This window comes from Gouania willdenowi, chromosome 7, assembly GCF_900634775.1.
Source record: "Gouania willdenowi chromosome 7, fGouWil2.1, whole genome shotgun sequence".
NCBI lineage: Eukaryota > Metazoa > Chordata > Actinopteri > Blenniiformes > Gobiesocidae > Gouania > Gouania willdenowi.
This window is the reverse complement of record NC_041050.1, coordinates 38856402-38878717: the sequence shown is the minus strand read 5'-3', so window position 1 is coordinate 38878717 and position 22316 is coordinate 38856402. Positions and strand designations below refer to the sequence as shown.

General features: G+C 44.2%; 1 protein-coding gene across 4 annotated transcripts; it reads right to left on the bottom strand.

The window, feature by feature from the left end:
- Positions 1-969: 969 nt before the first annotated feature.
- fgd1 (FYVE, RhoGEF and PH domain containing 1) lies at positions 970-20912 on the bottom strand. Of its 4 annotated transcripts, none has more exons than XM_028452147.1 (19): positions 19138-20912; positions 18986-19041; positions 13704-13940; positions 13432-13624; positions 12662-13316; positions 12493-12582; positions 12032-12180; positions 11796-11952; positions 11019-11157; positions 10695-10753; positions 9242-9388; positions 9045-9137; positions 7932-8011; positions 7600-7630; positions 7391-7492; positions 7176-7304; positions 6930-7088; positions 6621-6767; positions 970-5783 (listed from the first exon to the last, which is right to left on the bottom strand). In XM_028452147.1, the coding sequence occupies exons 2-19, from the start codon at positions 19035-19037 to the stop codon at positions 5508-5510; spliced, it is 2895 nt and encodes a 964-aa protein (XP_028307948.1). In that variant the 5' UTR covers positions 19038-19041; positions 19138-20912; the 3' UTR covers positions 970-5507. The 4 variants fall into 4 exon arrangements, with proteins under 4 accessions (XP_028307948.1, XP_028307949.1, XP_028307946.1 ...); XM_028452148.1 differs by having other exon boundaries at positions 19199-20912; XM_028452145.1 differs by having other exon boundaries at positions 18986-20912.
- Positions 20913-22316: the final 1404 nt, after the last annotated feature.

Sequence of the window (22316 nt, the reverse complement as noted above, 5' to 3'; positions counted from 1 at the left end):
TTCTAGAGGTGCGTTCACACCGAACGCGACTTCAGCGACTAGATTACATTCACAATCAATGTAAATAAAGCGAAGTCGAGCGACGCGGATCCAGATGAAAGATGAAAATTTTGAACTTCATCAACGAGTTTCTCTCTACATAATTTCTCTGGTCGACACATCGCTGGTCACTGACAAAGCGAGGAAAAAGCACGACTATGTTCAAGCAACTCATTACGGGCGATTTAAGCAACTATATTCACTGAAGTCGTGTTCGGTCTGAACGCACATTAAGGCTGTCATAAATGTTGATCATGTGACCCTTAGATCAGATACAGCCACGTTTGTGGCCCCGCACCCTGTGATGAAAGTTGCTCATGTCTGCGCTTGATCATTTGGCTTTCGTCTGGTTTTACATAGTAGACTTGATAAAAGCTATGATAGAAACTATTAGTCGACCAAAATAGTTTAAATTGAATGTTTTCACGTCATTTTTGTCGTTTTAATCTTTTGATTAGCTTGTCTTTCCTTCCAGCGTAGTTACTCAGGTGGAATATTGGATGAACATTTTCCTCCCCCAGGGGGCGCTCTGTGTGCGACCTTTGTACTGCATGTTCCAGGTTAGTGCCTAATGTTGTTTCTGCAGAGCCACGCTGCTGTGTTTCCAAACCTCGTCGTGCCGTGAATACTTTGATCATAACTGCTCACACTGAGGAAGACTCTGATAATGTGTCGTTGTAGACCGACTAGTTTCTACCTGTTTGAGTTTCTGATTTTCATTAAAAGGCCTTCGTTGTCTCCTCGTGTGTCTTGACTCACTGAGGAAAAACATCCGGAAACATGTTCAACTACAATCACACACTGCAGATACCACAGTACGCATTTAGGGGACACCCTACAGCTGAAATGGGCCCTCTGGCTAATTTTGTGTGGCCCAAAAAATGACATACAAAAAACACATCACAAAATTAAATACTTTTATCCCTCCAAGTAATACAGATAAAGAATTGAAAAACCCACAAAACATTAAGAGAAATAAAAACACACACAAAGCCTTTGTTGTTTCCTGTGTTAATGCTCTGATTGGTCATTAATGTTGATCATGTGACCTCAGATCAAATACAATTACGTTTGTGGCCCCGCCCATTGTAATAAACGTACTATGTTGAAGTTGTGACATTATTGTGTGGTAATAAACTATCCAGGAGGCGCTTTATCCATTTTTATGCTTTTATTTTTCTTTAAAGGCTCCTTTATAACATTTGTACTTTTATTTTGTTACATGAGAGGAAGTGAACACAGACATAAAGGAAGGCAGTGGCCGGCCACTAACCCACGACCTGCGATCGATACGTTTTACATCATACCATACAAACTCTACTATAATCATCATTATTCATCGTCAATAACTCTCTTTAATCAGAGGAGAGCGCACGCAGTGCAGCCGTTGTCATGGTAACCGGAACCAGGTGGTGGCGTCTCTATGGCAACAACAGTACCCCCCCAAAAAAAAAAAAGTGAGAGGACGTCTGCTGTTTATAAAAAACCTTTAGGTCACAACCACATGAACAATAAACAAGAAGAAGAAGAAGGCTTTGGGTTCAAACAGGAAGTAGGCCAACTTTGTTTGGTTGAACCAGCTGAGAGTGGAGCTAACCAGTTAGCATGACTTTAATCAGCAGCTGTAGTAGGCTCTGATCACTTAACAGGAGGACTGTATCTAAATCTGGTTACTTAGTTAACCTGGTTAACATTTCCTCCACTAATGACTGATTAAAACAAAGAAACTCATTTTGTCCAATTGGGCTAATTTTAAGCTAGGGGTGGGACATGTTGATGAGCCAATCAGAAGTCACAAATCTGAAGTAAAAGCAAATTCAAACAAAAACATTTTCCCAGAAGAATAAAACAAGGACGTAAGATTTAAATTTAAAGATTATACCACCACTGGTTTAACTGGCTCTCACTTACTGGTTCTGATTCTACCTGGAGCATGCTCAGTGGTATCTGAGGGACAGGTTCACACACACACGCTAACTTCCTATGACCTCATTCTGTCACTTCCTGTGATGTCACACACAGGAAGTGGTTGTAAACATGTGGTTCTTCCCTTTAGATCTGAAAATCAGATCAGGGTTCACAATGTAATACTAGTAAAGGACCGGGAGAACCTTTAAAGGACCAGGTGGTACTGGTGAGAATCCCGTCAGACTGGTAAACAAAGGCAGGGCCCATTGGATCCAGTTACAACCACAATGGATCTTGTAGATCCAGGAAACACAGCGTGTATTCAGTACTGGTGAAAGACTTCACTATTCACTTTCAATTATTTTGAAAATAATTTTCTTAACCTCAACCTTATCTGTCTGTGCTTCACAGTAATGGTTGTTTCCATGGCAACAATGCTGATCATTCATTAGTCCATAAAATGCTGGAGTGGAAACCAGTGTCATCTCTAGCGCTAATGACAGTCCAGATGTGGATTCGAGCTCATACTATCAATGGAAGGTAAGTCTAAGCCCACATGGAGGAGGATGGTCACCTGGTAACCGGGCGATACTTCTCACCTGAGGCCAAGCGTGACATCATAAGGGGAGGAGTCTGACACTGGCCTTGTCATCAGGTGGTCAGGGTTGGCGTGTACTTTAAAGGACCAACTGGAACCAATAAGTCACAACACCAACCAATCAGATCCAGGTCTTAGTCTCAGGCCTCATGTTTGAAATAAGGCAAGACTGGTCCAAGACACGCAGGCTCGCTCGCAAACACCCGGAAGAAGCTTCAAGAACAAACGAGAAGCGGCCGAGTCATCGGCTGTTAAGAACACGGTAAGAGCACAGTGACGCGACCATAGCCGCCACAGACCAAGCACCATTAGAGAGGAAGAAGGAAACCACAGACAAACACAGGAAGTGCCCCGGACCATCAGAGCGCGGGTTAGCGTTGAAGAGTGCGTTAGCATCAGAGAGCAGGTTAGCAACAGAGAGCAGGTTAGTGTCAGAGAGCGGTTTAGCGTCAAAGAGTGGGTTAGCAACAGGTATTGGATTAGTGTCAGAAAGAGTGGGTTAGCAACAGGTATTGGATTAGTGTCAGAAAGAGTGGGTTAGCAACAGGTATTGGATTAGTGTCAAAGAGTGGGTTAGCATCAGAGAGCAGGTTCGCAACAGGGAGTGAGTTTGCAACACGAAGCAGGTTGCATCAGAGAGCGGGTTGGCGTCAAAGGGCAGGTTAGCAACAGGGAACGGGTTAGTATCAGAAAGCAGGTTAGCGTCAAAGAGTGGGTTAGCGTCAGAAAGTAGGTTAGCAACAGGGAGCGAGTTAGTATCAGAGAGCAGGTTAGCGTCAAAGAGTGGGTTGGCGTCAAAGGGCAGGTTAGCAACACGGAACGGGTTAGTATCAGAAAGCAGGTTAGCATCAGAGAGTGGGTTTGCATCAAAAAGCAGGTTAGCAACATGGAACGGGTTAGCAACAGGGAGCAGGTTAGCATCAGAGAGCAGGTTAGCGTCAAAGAGTGAGTTAGCAACAGGGAGCAGGTTAGCATCTGAGAGCGGGTTAGCGTCAAAGAGCGGGTTAACATCAGAGAAAAGGTTAGCAACAGGGTTAGAGTTAGCGTCAGAGATCAAGTTTGCAACAGAGAGCGGGATCATTTCTGCATGTCTTAAAGTTTGAATTATTACCTTGACCTATTTACTTATTTTTTCAACATCTTCTTTGAGGAGTTTAACAATTAGCTGTTATTTATTGCATCAGTAACGATTGGGGGGGGAGGGGTAATATTGGCCTGTTGCGTGTTTCCTAACCTTCACCCTGTGTGTGTGTGTGTGTGTGTGTGTGTGTGTGTGTGTGTCTGTGTGTGTGTGTGTGTGTGTGTGTGTGTGTGTGTGTGTGTGTGTGTGTCTGTGTGTGTGTGTGTGTGTGTGTGTGTCTGCGTGGCCCGGGCTGTTAGCACAGAAGGCGAGCGGTGACCTTTGAACTTCACACAGAGAATAAATTATATTTACAGAGAAACTAAAGCCTATGTTGTCGTTTCTTTTCTTCTTGCATCGAGCAGAACACGGAAATATCCAACAATCATCATCACATCACACGATTTCACTAAAACACACAACGTCCCAGTGGCGCTGAAGACGCCAAAAGTCTTTAAAAGTCTTTAAATGGAGGATCAGTGAGTCTTTAAACCTTCAACACAGACTCAGATGTTTCTTCTTCTGGACTGTAGTTTAAACCTTCTCCATTTGTGCAGAAAACAGAATTTTTACTTTAAAGCCACAAAAAGTCCACAGCGTTAAAATGTCCCATAAAACACTGAGTGAACGCACAACAATCGATAACAACACATTCTTCTGTGTTCGAATCACATTTTCACCTCAGAGACGCTGGGATTCTTTCACTCCCAGTAGGAATGTCCCAGTACCGGTGTTCCCAGTACACCACTCACGTGTTTAGCGTGTTGCCCTTGATGTTGGTGGTAGAGATCTACTGGGTCCCCTGCCAAATGGTGATCAAAGAATCTAGTTTTAATAAAATATTGGTTTGAAAACCATGAATCCTGGAAACTTGACTGATGTTGGTGTTGCAGATTCAAAGGTCTCCATGTTAAATGGTGTACTGTGAATTTAAAGTTCTTTGTGGAATAATTGGAGGCTGTTGGTGGTATCAGGACATCCCTACATTTGATCAGCCACAACATTAGGACCATCACGACAAACCACTTTGACTCAAAGTCCCAGAACAACGAGGTCATAACGTGGAAACAAAGAAAACCTCTTCACTTTTATGTAAAAATCTCTTTCTTTCCTTTAAAATCAGACGTTTCTTCTTCAGGTAACAAACGCGTCAATCCATTTGTTGAATAAAATCCCAAAGAGGCGTAAAAACCTGCCTCACCCACAGGGAGAGACAGAGTCCACCTTAGTGTCCATAAAATCTGGAAGCTTCTTTTCTCAGACAAAATTTGGCATTAAAACGTCCGTTAAGTGCATTTAAATCCATTTCCTTTTGTGCAGATTCAACTTTAAAGCGTCTTTCGTAGAAGTAGAGTTAAAAAAAGCAACGATTGGGCTTGAGGGCGGGGCTTATTGGGGCAGAAAATGTTGATTTGTTGGAAGCTTCTTTCAAAAGCTATGTGGGTGGAGCCTGCATGGTTTCAGTATAATCATCCAATCAGAGTAAAATAGATTTTTTAAATAGTTTGTTTATGTTTGGATAAACTTAAGCCGTTTCCACAACAACAGGCTGCGTGTTGAAATCTGTGAATTAAAAAAAAAACAAAAAACACCGGGAGTCACAGTTTATAAAGGCCCTGCCCACAAAGGTTTGATCCATGTTGGCTCCGCCCACAAGTACCTTAACTTCTCAAAGGTTTTAAAGATATAGGCTCCTCCCCCAGGTTGATTTGCAGATGAACCAATCGACTTTAAATATGTAGTCTGTGTGTCTCTGTGTGTGTCTTCGTGCGTGTATATGTTTGTGTGTTTCTAAAAACTGAGCCCTCTTCATCATCACCATTTTTCCGTCATCCTAACCAATCACGTGTTCTCCTCCTCGTTTGCCGTCCCAAGCTCCTCCCCCTCTTCCTCCAGACTTTCTACGATTGGCCGGTGCAGCGGAGGCTCCTCCCCTCTGCCCGCCCTTGACAGAATGTCCATCCAGCGACGCTGTAGCTCCTCCCCCTCAGCGCTAAAGTACAGGGTCAGGTGACTCTGGGAGATCTTGAAGGCGTGGCGGCGCTCCAGGCGGTCACATGACTCAGGAAGAGCAACCTCGAAACCAATCAGAGGAATGCTTCGCTGTGCCTTTACGTCCTGAAAAAGAAAATGTTATTTATAAGCATTCTTTATAGTCCTCCATCTTTGTAGTCCTATTATCCCAATTTTTTTGTCCTATTACTTCCATCTTTGTAGTCCAATGTGCCTCCATCTTTGTAGTCATATCCCCCACATCATTGTAGTCCCATTAGCTCCATATTTGTAGTCCTATTACCTCCATCACTGTAGTCCTGTTACTGCCATATTTGTCATCATAAAATCCATCATTGTAGTTCTATCACTTCCATATTTGTAGTACTATTATCTCAAATTTTTTGTGCTACTACTGCTGCATTCAATTCCACTCTAAAGACCCATATAAATCTGACAGAATGAAGCGGAAAAGTGCAATAAAAATGGCCCGGGAGCTCGGGACCCTGACTCGGGAACTTGGGCAAGATCCAAGCAGCCCGAATCGGACGGAATGACATTTAGCAAAATGGTGGCACCTTTCCTGAGACGTAAACAGTCACTTTCTCCTTAACTTTTACTTTCCATTCCCACTCTGTTCATTTGAACGCCGCTCTGCGTAAGTAATGATACCGTATAGTTCAATGCACTCTCTACAGTCTATGGTTCTATGAATCATACAGGATTTCTCTCGCTGGTGCATTCAAGTCTTACTTAAGTTTCTTTCTCTCTTATCCTCAAGGAGCTAATATACATTTATAATATATATTTCCCCAGCAAGCATTTTTGCTCCTCAAAAAATATAAAAACAAACATCATCTGACTGTGACCAGTCATGTTTTGAATGAAATGCATTTACCTCAGAGGTCTATTTTTGTAGTCCTATCTCCTATAACTAATCGTACCTGTTTAACTCTGTCGTACCTGAGGCGCTCCGTAGACGTAGAGCACCAACGGTTCGTTCTCAGGAATGACGAACCAGGCTTTGGTCCAGCCCCGCCCCCCTCCTTTCTCCATGTGATACAGGAAGCTGCAGATTACGCTATTTTCTGCAGCCAATGAGGCTTGTTTCTATGACAAAGAAAGTCACGTCATTGGCAGCAATGAATGGATGAAGCTTCATAAAGCGCTGCAGTACGCTTCAAAAGCCTACAACATTAGCCTACGACACCCCCTACTGGTTAATGTTCTTAATAAAAATCCTTATCACGTGATGCACACACACACACACACCTCTAAGATAGAGCGTCTGCGCTGAGAGCTGCTGCTCAGGCCGACCTGTGAAGGACACACGCCGACCAACATGGCGTAGCAGTCCACGCACACGCGGTTTGTTCGGTTGTTGTCGTAGGAAAGTCGAGCTCGGAACTCAGAGCATTTCCCACAAACCACCTGGATTTCAAACCAAGCGTTAACAGAACATGCGTAAAACGTGAACATGGTGAAACGTCACCCCTTGTGGTCACAGCGCGTACGTACATGTCCACAGGCTTTGCAGTGATGGCGTCTCTTGGTGATGGCGTTAAACGGCTCCTGACACTTCATACATAGAGTCACTTCCTTCTCTCTGATGGGCGTTGGGGCTCGTTTGCCCAGCTCCACACAGCTCTGAGGGAGACAACCATGTTAACATTAACGCTAACGTGGCTAGCACTACCACCAACAACCAGCAGCTGTGAGGGAGCGTGTCTTACCGGGGAGTGCGGTGGTGTGGACTCGTCGTCTCTGAGAGAACAAGTCAGGTGACGGAAACTCTCCACCGTCTGTTCGTGTCTCTGGATGGTCGCCTGGATGGCCTGGAACATGATAGCATACGTCACGCAAACCAAGCTATGCTAGGCTAACACAATGTCATATCAGTTTAAAGGAATGCTACTATAGTGTGTGTGTGTGTGTCTCTCACCTGGATCCAGTCTCTCTTCTCCACTTCCGTCCTGCAGAGACACAAACAAAGGTCAAAGGTCAGAAATTGTGCTGCAGTGAGACGACAACATTAAACATAAATAACTTAACAGAAAATAATAAGTAAAACCAGTTTAGATTGGAAAAATGTTTCATTGTTTTTAAATATTTTCAACTCATTTAGAAAATGTGAAAAACATGGCTTCGTAAATACAGTATCTACATTTGTGATGGAAAATGTTTTCCAAAATTTGAATTCAGGTTATTAAAAAACAAATCCTTCCTGTTATGAAATACAAAATAAAATAAAAAATAAATGCTGTGGTGCAGTACCTGGCCTGTAGCTCCAGGGAGCGCTGTTTGCCTGAAACCAGGAACGTTCTTGGAACGGCGACGCTGCTCGTCTCTTTGAGCTGAGGATGAAGATACAAAAAGAGTGAATTAAAGAAATCACAGAAAACCATAGGATTAATAAAAGGTTTAATCCTCACTGAGCATCTGTAGGTTTTTATTTATTTTTAATGAATTTCTAGTAAACTAATGTTGAGTCTTCAGAGCAGGGCCGCGGGAAGTGGGGGTCCTGGGGTGCTGCAGCACCCCCTAGTGACGAGAAGGAGATAAAAAATAAAGGCATATGACCAACTCGGTGAGTTTCACTGCCTGCTAAAGCGAAGAGGTGCGCTCCTTTTTCTCCACTCACAAACAAACCACCAGTGAAAACAGCCGGTGTGATTAGCGGCTAATGCTAACCGAGCTCAGTGCGGACTTTCAAAGATGAAAAACTTTTACCTGCTACCACCACCTCCTCACTGATTCTCCTCCACGCCAAATCCTTCCTAGTCTGGTCCTGGTTATAAAGGTTGTGTCATACAGCTCCAGGTGGTCACACACAGCTTCTACTCCATGGTTGAATGGGTGAACAGACCAGTGACCGTGTTGACGTCATCGTCAACAAAGACTCTGATTGGCTTTCGTCATGTGAAACATCCGCAGGAGTTCAATATTTTCAACTCTTGCGAATGTGCGGGTGTGCGGATATGCGTAAAATCGAGAGCGCGCTCGCATGGCCAACGTACTTGATGTGCGGATTGCACCGCACTGCCGTGCTAGAAAGATTTCGTATCTGGGACGCATCTATCCATTGACTTTGTATGTAATCTGGACGTACGGACATTTTGTGATGCATCCATGTGAATGCAGCATTATGCTTGACGGGCGCGCCAAAAATGACGTTACCGTGTACCTCATGCTCGGAGCACTCAGGCAGATCGCCAGAACAGCATGGTTGTCACAAAATCCCACGGCACACCTGGACTTGCCTCCACTGCTCTAAACTTTACAGGTCAAGTCTCAAATCTTTAAAATCTTGAAAAGTTGGTTCTTGAGTCTTTAGAACACAGGTTTGGATTCTTTAGTGACTCAGTGAGTCGAGATTCATCTTCTTACCTCCATCCCGTCCACATTGATGCGAGCACGCACGCCGTACTTCTGACCAATCAGTCGCAGCTTTGGAACGCAGTAGAGCAGCCTGTCATTGAACTGGAGAGATACGCACACACACACACACACAAACACAACACAGAGGTGAGTGTGAGACATGAAGTAGCGTGACTGTTTCTCAACCTGGGGTACTGGTACCATACCAGAATCAGGTATCTGTCCTGCGTGGATCCGTTCTTATTGGACAGTTTCAGGATGTGTCCCTCCTTGATGAGCTCATTGGTCGGGTTGACGATGTCTTCTTCACCTCCCAGCAGCTCGTACACCTTCAGCAGCTTCCTCATTCGCTCCTGGGCAGCAGAGATTATTATTATTATTATTATTATTATTATTAGGGTCAGAGCACCAACAGTAGGACCCTATTGTAATGCACCTCATTTTTATTATTATTATTATTCTTACAAAAAAGTGATCACATTTCTGAGGGCCTAAACACGTTCAAATTCTCATGAAAATTTGAACGCATAATAGGACTGGCGAATAATGTGATATTTTAAGGGAATTGCACATGTAAATGGCAAAATGACTCAATAGCGCCCCCTTGAAAATTGGCCTTTTGGAATGTATTTGCTCCCAGCTGGGACTGATGACATCATCACTGTGGAAGAAGAACTGATCACATCATCAAAATATACTCTTCCTACAGTACGCTTGCATGGACGAGACCATATCAACAACGGATCGGACCAGAACTGCCATGGATATTGCAACTTTTGTCCTAAAAATATTCTGCATGAATGAACGTTCCCAGAGAGCTTCTATACAGCATTTTTTAGGGCACAGAATCTACACTTAGACAAAGAACTGCAAACAACACAATAACTATTACTTCAGTACACTGAGGACTTCCCTGATTTGGGTAAGTACTGCTATTTCTTTCTACCACAAACACACATTCCAAAAGATTACATAATGTAAGCTTATTGTCTAATGATTTACATCTGTTTTATACCCACACAAAAACAAATCAAGCCCCTCCAACACCACAAGAGGACCTGGGAACAAACCCCATCAGCAAGCCAGACAACTAAAACTGCTTCATTTCTACACTTGCATCCAATACTGCACTGTTAAAATACTTCACACATTCATATTTTTGTTTTAAACATACATGGTTATTTGGTTGTGTTATAAAACAATCTTGACAATAAAGTTGAATCTTTATAGATGTAAATATTTCTCTAAGCAGCCTGTTCACTTGGATGATGTGCTACGCTTATGGAAGTTATGAAGTGTTTGTAGAGCTAAGTAGATCCTCATTAATCAAAGCAGTTTTCATTTGTATGCCAAAAATTTTTGCTATGGTTAAACCCAACCGTCATTGATAGTCATAGTGCCACCTACTGGTAAAAGGAAATCATAGGCAATATATTTGCACAGAACATTGCAGAAAAGTTCGTAAAAGTAACCCTAACCCTAACCCTTGAAAATGGTCAGCTACGTCTTAACACCTGAAAATATCTGCCACACCCCGACATGTAACACATCGCAACGTGCACCACGTCCTGACACTCGTGTGGTTGCGAGGGCCCGTCAACGCTGCTTGCAGCTTTAATTATCATTATTATTATGATCAGTGCAGCGTGACCCACTCACCATCTTCCTAATGGCAGCGTTGGAGTGTTCAGCAGCGGTGGCGATGAGCTCCAGAGACTCTGTAAATAAAGACACACAACGCCTCCTCAGACTCTACGCTTCGCTTTCCTCCAAGAGAATCATTTTGTGTGTGTTCCTGCTGCGCAAACGGCATGTTCTAACCACACACTCATTAAAGCAGTGAAACATTTGATCACACTGAGTACTGACTGGTCATCATGTTGTTATCCTGTCACCATCTAAAACTACAACATTCTTCTCCTTTACACCTCAGAGCCTGTCTATCTGCTTCTGTGGGTGTCTCATATAACCGTCTCTACTCACTCTGAGCGTCCCTGTGGTCCTGGTCATCCTCAGGAAGACGATGAAGATAATCTTTGAGTAGCAGCTCATAGCGAGGAATCCTCTGGACTGGTTCCAACATGTGATGCTGTAGAGTGAGGTTCCCACAACGCTCCTCCCTCTGACACACACACACACACACACACACACACACACACACACACACACACACACACACACACACACACACACACACTTTTTTGTGTTCAATCCATTTCAATGAGAAAGGAATCATAGATTTTTTAGATGTTTTCCACTTCAGTCCAGTAGAGGCCAGTACATGTACTATGTTAAAGGGCAGTATTATCAAAATTCATTTTCTAATGGTTATGCTACAGTGACATACATTCCTTTAGCCTCATTCAAAAGTTCTGTTTCCTCCCTCCCTCGTTATTCCACATTTTGTAAATGTGGACAAAACAACAAACAACTATCGTCTTAAATTGACTATTTCTGTGGCTAAAAGAGGTGAGGAGGAAAAGGACGACTGTTAATGGTTTAATGCTGATGTGAAAAAAACACACACTGAAGCAATGTGTGTGATGCAGTGTGTGTTTACGCCCACTCATGCATATGCACAAAGGCCCAGTAAACAGCCTGTTTTTAAGAGCACTGTAAAAGTGACTTTTCAGAGGAGATGGGTGAAAAATAGCATAATACTGGACCTTTAGTGTTAATTACAGATAGTGTAAAACCGTTTATTGTTTGTTTAGAGTTGTTTGCCTATGTTCAAACTGATGTTGTTTATTGTTTGTTTACCTGTGTTTCCTGGACGATGGCCTTAAACGGCGCTGATCGTTCCATCCACACGTTGACCAGTTCCATGGATCGGTCAAAGTTCTTCACGTACTCTCCGTACATCTTGAGGAACGGAGCCAGTTTCTGGAGGATGTCTCCGATGCGAGGGTTGGAGTTCCTGCAGGAGGAGAACCTCACCGTGTTACCGTGGCGATGCTAAAGGAACACTGGGAGGGGGGCCGAGCGAATGGTCTCACCACTCCTCCATGCGTTTCTGCAGCGCGGGCAGCAGGAACTGCTGGTGGAAGCAGTAGATGGAGCAGATGTTCGAGAAGATGCCATGGACCACATCACAGGGGAAGGAGGAGCGGCTACGGGCCTCCTCCAGGAGACGCAGACAGAAGACCTGCAGCATGTTTCCATGGCAACAAAAACAGAGGGATGGAAATGCTTTTTTAAAAACATCACCTTTGAAATTTAGAAACTACCAGAGCCCTGCCCCTTTACCCTTTGACCCTGTTCAGACAGCGCTGCTATGTGCTAAGCTAACCCAAACATATGTGACTGGCCGCAACGTGCTAAGCTACAGTAACAGATTTATTCTATATATGTGTGTAATAAAGGAAAAGGCAGTGTTATTAACTATAAACAAAAGGAAACATTACAAATCTTTGTAGAAAACTCATACATTCCTCAGGGATAACATGTAAGCTCCTACCTGGTCCAGCAGGTGGAGTTTGGAGACGTAGGCGGTCTCTGTTAGCAGTAGCTCATTAGCAATGTTGAAGACTCTCTGTTGGACGGACAACTGGACACACACGAAGAGACACACACACTGTGATTAGTGTTTCTGTTGATGTTTGTTTTTGTTATTTGTTTTTGTTTACCTCTGCTGTTTCCTGCATGTCTGTTTTGGGCGTGGTCAGCACGAGCGTTAGCTCCGCCTCTTCCTCATCACTGTCCTCAGAGAACTCCCTCCTGGATCGAGCTCCGCCCCTCAGCTCGAGTCCCTCTGCTCTCCCACTGGCTGAGCAGGGCCGGAGGGCGGGGCTGCACGGATAGGCCTCCTCCCCTTCATCCACGCCAGCGAAGCAGAGCTCTTCACTGTGTGACGGCGAGCTGATGCTGTCGATGCCGCTGTCGCGATTGGCCAGCTTCCCGTCCGTCTGCGATGAGGGGAGGGACAGGCGCTCGGAGGGCAGCTCTGATTGGTCACTGGGTGGGGTCGGATCCCTCATCTCCACAACAACCGCGTCATCGTCATCCAGGTGCTTCTCCGAGGCACTGTAACCCGACTCCATGGAGAGACGCTTCTGCTGGACGTCGTCCCGACACGCCGCTACCAACTCTTCATCATCATCATCATCATCAGCCTCTCCAACCTCCCCTTCATCACCATCATCATCATCATCACCTGTGGGAGCAGGGGAGGAGGACGAGGAGGAGGATGAAGGTGACGAAGGCCTGAAGGCAGAGGCAGAGTCAGGAAGGCGGGGACAGATAGCTCCGCCCGTGATGTCAGGAACAACGATGATCTGCTCTCTGTCAACAAACAACACTTGTTATTCAGTTAGTACAAAGATGGCGCACACAGGACTACAAAGATGGCGCACACAGGACTACAAAGATGGAGGACGCAGGACAACAAGCAGCTCACCGCTCAAACTTCTCTATGAGGGACAGGACACATGTGGGGGAGGCGGTGCCATCAGCTCGAAGAGGCGGAGTCCGACCTCGAGGGTCAAATGGGAGGGCCCGGCCGGGTGGAGGTGGGAGGGGCTTTTGTGGAGCTCGGGGGCGTGGCCTTGGCGTGGTGGGTTGCTGCTGAAGGTGAGCGGGCTTTGGGGGCACTGTTTGATGACATCATAGGTAGAGCTCTTGGTTCAGTTTGTGCTGTTAATGCTGCTAACAATGCTAACGGTTGCTCACCCTGAGGTTTGGGCCCCGGCAGCGAAGGCCGGCTCCTGCTCCGAGGTGTTACTGTGGTAACCAGCAGCTCAGGCGGTCCGTTGTCCTCGCATCGCTCCATAGGCTCCGCCCCTTCCTGTAAAGAAGTGGGCGAGCCGGGCGCCGCGCCAGCATCGTCCACAGCTGTCAGGTGACCACAGGGAGAGCAGGACGAGTCCAGAGTGCTGCTCAGCAGAGGGTGGCCTGAGGAGGCGGGGCCTGAGGAGGAGAGGGCAAAGTCAGGAGAGACAGAATTCATGTAAATTCAAACATTACATGTTTGTGTTGCTAAACACATCCATGTGACTGTGAGGGAGTGGAAGAGTAGGTGATTTTACATGATGGACCTGAACACAGCATTTCACGCCCTAGAGCGTGATGACATCAGAAGCGGCGAGTCAGCAAACATGGCTGACAGAAAAGCTTCATTGTCCTTTCTTTGTAGTTTTTAATACTTTATTTGTAAATATTATACCTTTATTTTTACTCCATCCTGTTTTCCTCATTTTTTTCAAATGTTTTTACTACATCACATAGTTTATCTATAGGAGAAAGGAAAGGAATAGACGTACATAGAGCAGATAATGGATGAATGGATGGATGAACGAACAGATGGATGGATGGATGGATGGAGTATGGATGGGTGAATGATGGATATGTGGATGGACAGATGAACAAACAGATGGATGGATGGATGGAAGCACAGTTATGATCTGAACCTCACTGAGTTCTTCACTCATCTCCAAACAGAAGCTTTTATTTTGATGGAGATTCAATGATGCCACAATATTTGTGACCACAAATACAGACAATAATAATAATAATAATAATAATAATAATAATTAGACATTGATCAGTGTCTCTAACCAAGACAATCATTCAGTCAAAGGCATTAGATCCTAATCATAAAGAATCTATCAGAGATCAGTGATCAATATCAACAGATTGTTCATTAGAAGGAGGAGGAGCTTCATCATCATCATCATCATCTGCTCACTCTGCACATTCACCTCAGTTTAGCACGGTGTGCGCGAGCCTGCGTGAAGGTGTGCGCGTGCGTGTCCCTCAACTGCATTTTGGATTGAGACAAATTAAAGGTCACGAGACGAATTTGTGTGTGTGTGTGTGTGTCAGCCTCTGCAGAATCTCTCTCACACACACACACGCACACGCACACGCACACACACCTCCATCCGTCGATGGATTACAGCGTGGATGAATACACAAGCATGCACACGCTCATTGATCGATCACTGGCTGCTGTGACAGATGCTGCTGTAGGTGTGCGCGCGTGCTCGTGCACGTCGCAGCCACACTAGCCTACTTTCACTGCGGAGAGATGTCGGTCAGTGTGTGCGCGTACACGGAGCCGCTCGGGTGCGCGCCTGTCATTCATGTCATTTTCTATCTCGACACGGTGTTTATCACCGCGTGCGTGCGTAAATGATTGCGGTCGCGTGCGCGCGCACTCACCCCTGCTCGTGCTGCTTCGGTCCATGTACATCGCGCAGCAAAACACCAATCCGGTCATTAAAGAGCGCGTGGGTGCAGGGAGAGAGCCTCCCCGCCTCCCACCGTGCACCGGGAAACCGGGTTAGATCCACGAGCACCGGTACCGGTCCGGACCGACCGCTGGAACCGTTCGGTTTGATCCACTGAGCAGCCCGGTGTGACGGAGAGGGGCGGGGCCGCAGCACAGCGATGCGCGCTCTCTCTCTCTCTCTCTCTCTCTCTCTCGTTTCCATGACAACAAATTAAAGTGGAGGGAGGTGGATTAAGCGTCACGTGATGTGTGACCCAGTCTGCTCCTCACATTAAATATGTTTGAGCTTCATCATGTATAAATGAGTTCATCATGACTCCAAAATTGCTGTTATGGTCTAAGTGATGACCATTTTAACTAGTGACCCACCTTAATTAGTCGAGCTGGTTGTTATGGTAACGGGGATGAGTGTCAGGCTGCAGTCGCTGGTTTGATTGTAGAGATTGTTTGTCTCTCTCTCTCTCACACACACACACACACACACACGCACACACACATACACTTTCTGCATTTGCATAAATCAGAGATTTGAGAACTTTTATAATAGGGGGCGGGGCAACAAACATGTGACTGTATCTAATCTACGGGTCACATGGTCAACATTCACGTCAGCATTAGAATAACGACCAATCAGAGCATTATTTAGTCCCTCGAATAATTTGCAATTTTTCGACTAACTATTAACACACATTCAGCCACTCAAAGCTGAATCATGGCAACATTATGCAGAGTCTGTTAGGTGTTGCAACAAATTCCGTGACCAAACAGAAATGTTTCCGGTTGATGCTTGGGTTAGCTTAGCATGTAGCAACCACTCCCACATATTTGGGTTAGCTTAGCATGTAGCAACCACTCCCACATATTTGGATTAGCTTAGCATGTAGCAGTGCTGTCTGAGTAGGGTCAAGATGTAAAGGGGCGGGGCTATGTTAGCTTCTATTTAGTTTAACGTGTTTCATTGGCTCAGAATCTGTTGGATCCACTGCAGCAGGTTGACCTTGAATGACCTTTAACAGCCTTTAATGACCTCTATATGACCGACACAGCTGATCACTGGACATCTGAACTGGAAAACATATTTCGACTGTCATCACGCAATCTTAGAGCTGCAGATTTAATAATCCTGACTTTACTGAGCCTTCATCTGTCTACAGCTTTTATTCTGAAAATGTCCCCTTTAGAATAAAAGGTGTGGTTTGCAGTACACAGACAATGTTAGAGGGATTACAGAAAACTAACAGGAAGTGAGCTCATCACTCCCACCTACTTCAGTCTCTAATGGGGGAGAGCATGCAAACTTCACACAGAAACTTCCCTAGTAGTCAAACTCAGAATGCTAATGCTAATGCTAGCAGTTTGGATGATTTCATGCCCCCAGCCTGTGAACCTGCACATAGTCGCTCCTTTAAAGGCGACGCAGCCATCAGTCACTCTGTTATCAGACAGCTGTGAAGAGGCGGGGTTAAAAATAGGAGCAAGTGTGTGTGTGTGTGTGTGTGTGTGAGAGAGAGATCAGGATTGTCCCACTGATCATAAATGCCTCACAATAAAGACATATTAGAATCACTGAGGAAGTAAGATATTTATCAGTTTGAAGCCCCGCCCCTTCACCCTTTGACCCTGCTCAGCCAATCCCGCTACATGCTAAGCTGGTCTCTACAGGCTAAGCTGACCAAACATGCAGGACTGGTGGCTATGTGCTAAGCTAACCAAACATGCAGGACTGGTGGCTACATGCTAAGCTAACCAAACATGTGGTACTGGTGGCTACATGTTAAGCTAATCAAACATGTGGAACTGGTTGCTACGTGCTAAGCTAACTGAACATGGGAACTGGTTTTTGTATGGCAGAGCTGCCAAGCCTCACCCTTTGAGAGTGACAGTCACGTAATTTGACCTTGACATCTCTCACGCTTATATTTCCCCATTCAATACTTTATATATTTTTTTTCATCATAATGAACTTTGGTCTTCGCGGCTTGCCGTAGCTCAAGTAACTCTGATTGACTGACTGAGATAACCAATCCCAGACCAATCCATGTCTCCTTGTGCCTAAATCTAACCAACCATAGCAGGCATCACACAATAATAAACCAATCAGAAGCAACGTAAGGCGGGTCTTGACGAGCCGTCTCTAAGGACACCTCACACAACACGCACGGACTTGTCAACATGCTTTCAGAAAAAAAGTTTTAAGCGTTCAAACACTGCTTAAAGTAGGATTTTATTAATATGATTGTTACCTCAATAACAAATGGAAATCACTAGACTGATATGCCGCCTTGTTATGTAGCAAGTGTTGCCAATGCTAATGCTACACCACTTTAGTTAAACAAAGTAAAAAGACTGTGTGTGACTAAAAGAACATGTCAGACCTTTTGTTTGATGTTAATTGTACTTGGAACCAGTTTTATAAATTGCTTACATGCAATAAAAAAATCTTTGAAAATTACCTTGTCTTAAATGATCTTTTATTCCTTTTTTCCATTTGGGGCAATGGTTTTAGGTAGGTGAATTGGTTTGTTTTATTGGTAAATAACTTTAAAATAGTCTAAATGATTTGAATGACAAAAATCGGGATGTGATTGGGATTTTACAAAAAATAAATTGTGATATGATTTTTTTCCCCATATCGCCCACTCCTACGTGTGTGTCTGTGCTAGACATTAACTTAAATGAATTAAAACTCGGGGCGGTGTGTAGCTCAGTGGGTTGAGCGCCCGCCCCATGTACGGAGGCTGTAGCTCCTCACCTGCAGCGGGTCCAGGTTCGATTCCCGGCCTGGGACCCTTTCCTGCGTGTCATTCCCTGCTCTCTCTTACCCCCTTCCTGTCAAGCAACTGTCATATAAAGGCCACTAGAGCCAAAAAAATCCTTTAAAAAAAAAAAAAAAAAAAAAAAAAAAAAATGAATTAAACTCTTATTCAGCTACTACCAGTGTTATGAACACTGCTAGTAGCTGAATTGCACTTATAGGTTATATCAGCATAAATACATAGTAAATGAAACAAATGTCTTGTCTAATCTCATGTTCATTTGAACTCTTATGATTATTTTTGCAGACATTGAGTCTGCTGCTGAGACATTCATTCAATCAAAAATCACTTGATGTTTTAATGTTTTTTACATGATTATCTTTTTAATGACGTCCTTTCTGTTACAGACAAGGAGAGCTGAGGTAAAGGTAGCACTGCCTTGGGCCACAGTGTTGTAAGTGGGAGCCCCCTGCCTCTGTCATCATCAACATCTGTGACAAACACCTACAACATGACACATGTCCCCAGATAAATGATGGAGAGTTGGTTGAAATTAAATATTGACAAATAAATGTATTTTGTCAAAATTCTTGTTAGTTTTCATTTCTAATTTCTGGTTAATTAAAACTAGCATTAGGAGGCCACCGTGCAGGGAGAGCTGCTGGTATGGAGGTGATGACATCATTCTGAAGGTAGAAATCAATGTTAAAATAGGACAAAGCCATGTTAAAAAAGGCCACATATTTTTTCGCCAGAATGCATCAGGTCAATAAAGTCTCACTCTTGTCATTTTCTGAAACTTGGCAGCCCTGGTGTATGGAGTTCCTTCAGTCTCAGGAAGAAGAACATTTAGCGTCTAATTCGTGGAACACAAAGATTTATCTTCAAGTTTCCCTCTCCCTCACCTGAAATTTAAAAACTAGGCATGTGTGCGCTTTTTGAATGTGGAGCAGCCATTCACTCACCTGTCCTGTGGGGGGAGCTGTTGTTGAACTGGAGGTGGTAGGAGAACTTCATTGCGCTGAAATGACGGGAGAAGGACGTTAGTGGCGGAGTCAGAGTGTCTCCGAGGTGGGCGGTCGGAGGCCGGTTCAGGCGCATGACGACACCCACGCACAGATCAGAGAAAACTGCCTTTCTTCATGACTCTTATTGTGAAGGATCTTGTTGAAATGCACCTTCCTCTTTGTATTTTGCCCAAAAAGCAGACTTCTCAAAAAACCTGTTCCTGGAGTTTCTAACAAACATCGGTTCAACGGCGTTCTCCATTCAGACGGTTCAAGTACTGGTTGAGAACCAGATTATCCCAAATGGTTCCAGTTGTCCCAGTATGTGGTCTATCAGGGATGGATCTGCTGGTCTGCTTGCTGAAGTTATACCCTTCAGTGTCATTGGGTTACTCGGTCCCATTAGAAGGATGGGCCTGTTCAGGTTCTTGTGGTCCAAGGGTTGTTGGTCAATGCAGGATTTGGTTTTAGCCCAGTCTGGTTTGTGGACCTGTGTGGTAGTCTTGTTTCTCTAGGATCTAGTCTAGTCTCAGTCTCTTTGGTTTGGTTTGTTGAATGTTGATCTGATGGATTCTTGGGGGTTGGTGTCCGTCTTTTTTTGACTGTCAGATGTTCAGATCCACCGGGCTCATGTGGTTGATCGGGGTCTGCTCATTTGGACTGAGGTCTGTTTCAGAGTTCAAGTCGTCTAGGATTTACTGGTTGCTGGTTTTAGGTTTCTGGTGTACTAACCAGTGGATCTGGTTCTTGGATCTTGGGTAATGTCTGACAGTTTGGTTGTGTCCCTTGATCTCCAAGGACCAGTGGCACCTCTTTGGCAATGTCTTTGCTGTTCTGGTTCTGGTGTTTATGTCTGTGGTTGTGGTTTTGATGGTCCAGTTGCTTCTTTTTCTACCATTAGTTTTTTCAGTTCCTGAGAGTCTGGCCTCTGGAGGTTTTTCTTTGCCCCGTTGGTCCTCTCACGTGTCAGGTTTGTTCGTTGATCCAGTTTCTGAGGGTTCACTTCCAAAGGCAAAGGTTCAGTCGCTGGTGTTTGGTTTTCTTTGGTATGAACTGGTTTGGTTTTGGTTCAGTATTCAGGCCCTGGTGGATCTGGTCTTTGGCTGGATGTGGTCTTCTATGGTTTGCTTTGATGGTTTTTGGATCTTTGGTGTAACACTAACCACTCGTTCTGCTCCTGATGCTTTGGTGAAGTCTTGAGGATAAGTGTGCGTGGGTTCACCTCCAGGTCTTGGTCTGGCTCTGACTGAAGTCACGTGGAGGTCAGAGTCATGTGGCCCTCCTTCATCCTCCCCCTCTCTCTCCCATCTCCCCTTCGTCTCCGTCACTCTTTCAGGACACGGTTGTCCCGTCTGTTCTCCTCTCCATCTCCGTCCGCTCACAAACAATCCAACAAGACTGAAGTCTGGAAGTTCCTCAGAGTGAGGAGAGAAAGTGCCGACTCAGCGTTCTGTGACTTTTCCTCCTCCTCTTTCTCTCCCTCCGAGTTTTGCTCCTTCTTTGTTCAGTGGCTCAGACGTCTGACTCCTCCTCCTCCTCCGTCCAGACATCAGAGACATCTGATCCTCCTTCTCCTCCGTCTGTTTCCCATTTTCTCCTCTTCCCTTTTTCTTCCTGCTTTTTCCTTTTTTCCTCCTGTTTTCTTTTTTGTGGCTGAAACTCGAGGAGAAAGAAAAACGAAGCAGAAACATTCCAGCTGCATTTTTCCAGCAGAGCCACAGATGACCTGGTTTTTTCCCCCTGGAAAGTTAAATGCAGCAGAGTTTATAAAAGCTCCACAGGATGCAGATAGTATTAATAGCGCTCAGTGATGTCACTTCCTGTGAAGCTCAGACACTCAACATCACCTTCTGCTGAGAACCAGAGGAACATCTCCAGGAACCAAAACTCCTTCAGTCTCATTCTGTGCAGCCACAAATATAAACGCACAAAATTGCTAAAAACATACACAAAACAGCAAAGAAAACACTCAAAATCACAAATAAATAAGTAAAAATAAACTAAAACTGGCAATTTTATGCAATTCTGAGTACATGCACCTGATTTATAACAAATCTTTGACAAAGTAGTTCTAAAGCTTTACATTGGCCACAATTACATGATGTTTTTTTCATTCCGAATTATTTTCCAGTTAAATTATTTGGAATTAAAATATTCTGGGCATAGGTTGATAGGGATAAAAAACATAAATAGGCTCGTCCACTCTGTTGATAGTTCCAACCTAACAGCGTTTGTAATGTTATTCCAGAAATTGTTAGTGTTTTAATAGGATTCACATTATTAATATTATACATATTCAGACTCGCTGAGGTTTCCAGAGTTTTTTGCTGATGCCGATTTTGGCCAATCCAAGCACTTTTAAAAACTGATGGAAGCCAGGCAGTCCTCTGCCTTCCACCCCTGGTGAATGAAAACACCGACTACCTGGGTCTCCAGCAGGTGGATTTGGACTCTACCCTGGAATGATGCACATATCTGAGCACTGTTGTAAAACTGATGTGAGAAACAGTTCAAAGTGACAGACCTACTTCCACACTCCTCTCCCAAGCTTTCAACTTTTGATTATGTATTTTCTGTATTTACCTTTATTGTTGTTGTTGGTTTCTTATTCTTACTGGTGTAGTTGTCTTAACAACTGTAAAGTGTTTGAGTTTTTCAAAAGTGCTTATAAATAAAATGTGTTATTATTGATGGGATAAGCGAGTGTGAAAAGGACAGTATGAGTTCTCACTGTGAAAAGGTACATTTACGAGGTCCACCATTCACTAACCGGGTCCATGATTTTTTTATTAAGCTAATATTTTAATTCAATTTACAAATTTGAAGGAAGTGCACAAGATGAACAGATCGATAAGTGAACTAACGCCATCAGCTGAAACAGTTTGAAAAATCAGGAGAAACTGAATTTTCAGCTCGTGTGCAGCATTAGCTTTAGCAGCATTAGCTTTAGCAGCATTAGCTTTAGCAGCTAACAGTCTTTCTGCCTTGGAGAATGGTACTACATTTACGCAACAAATCTTTTGCGTAAATCAACGCTCAAATGGGTAAAATTTTCTAAATCTCTGTCAGACTCGCTTCCTTATGGAAGCCCGATTCCGCCACAATTATTCCGTCATAATTATGAGAAAGAAAGTCATAATTATGCGTTAGTAAAGTCATAATTATGAGAAACAAAGTCATAATTGAGTTAGTAAAGTCATAATTATGAGATAGAAACATTTTTGGTACATCCATCTGTACCCATGGCACTGACCAGAAATCTCCATTTGAACCGTGCTCTACTTCAGCC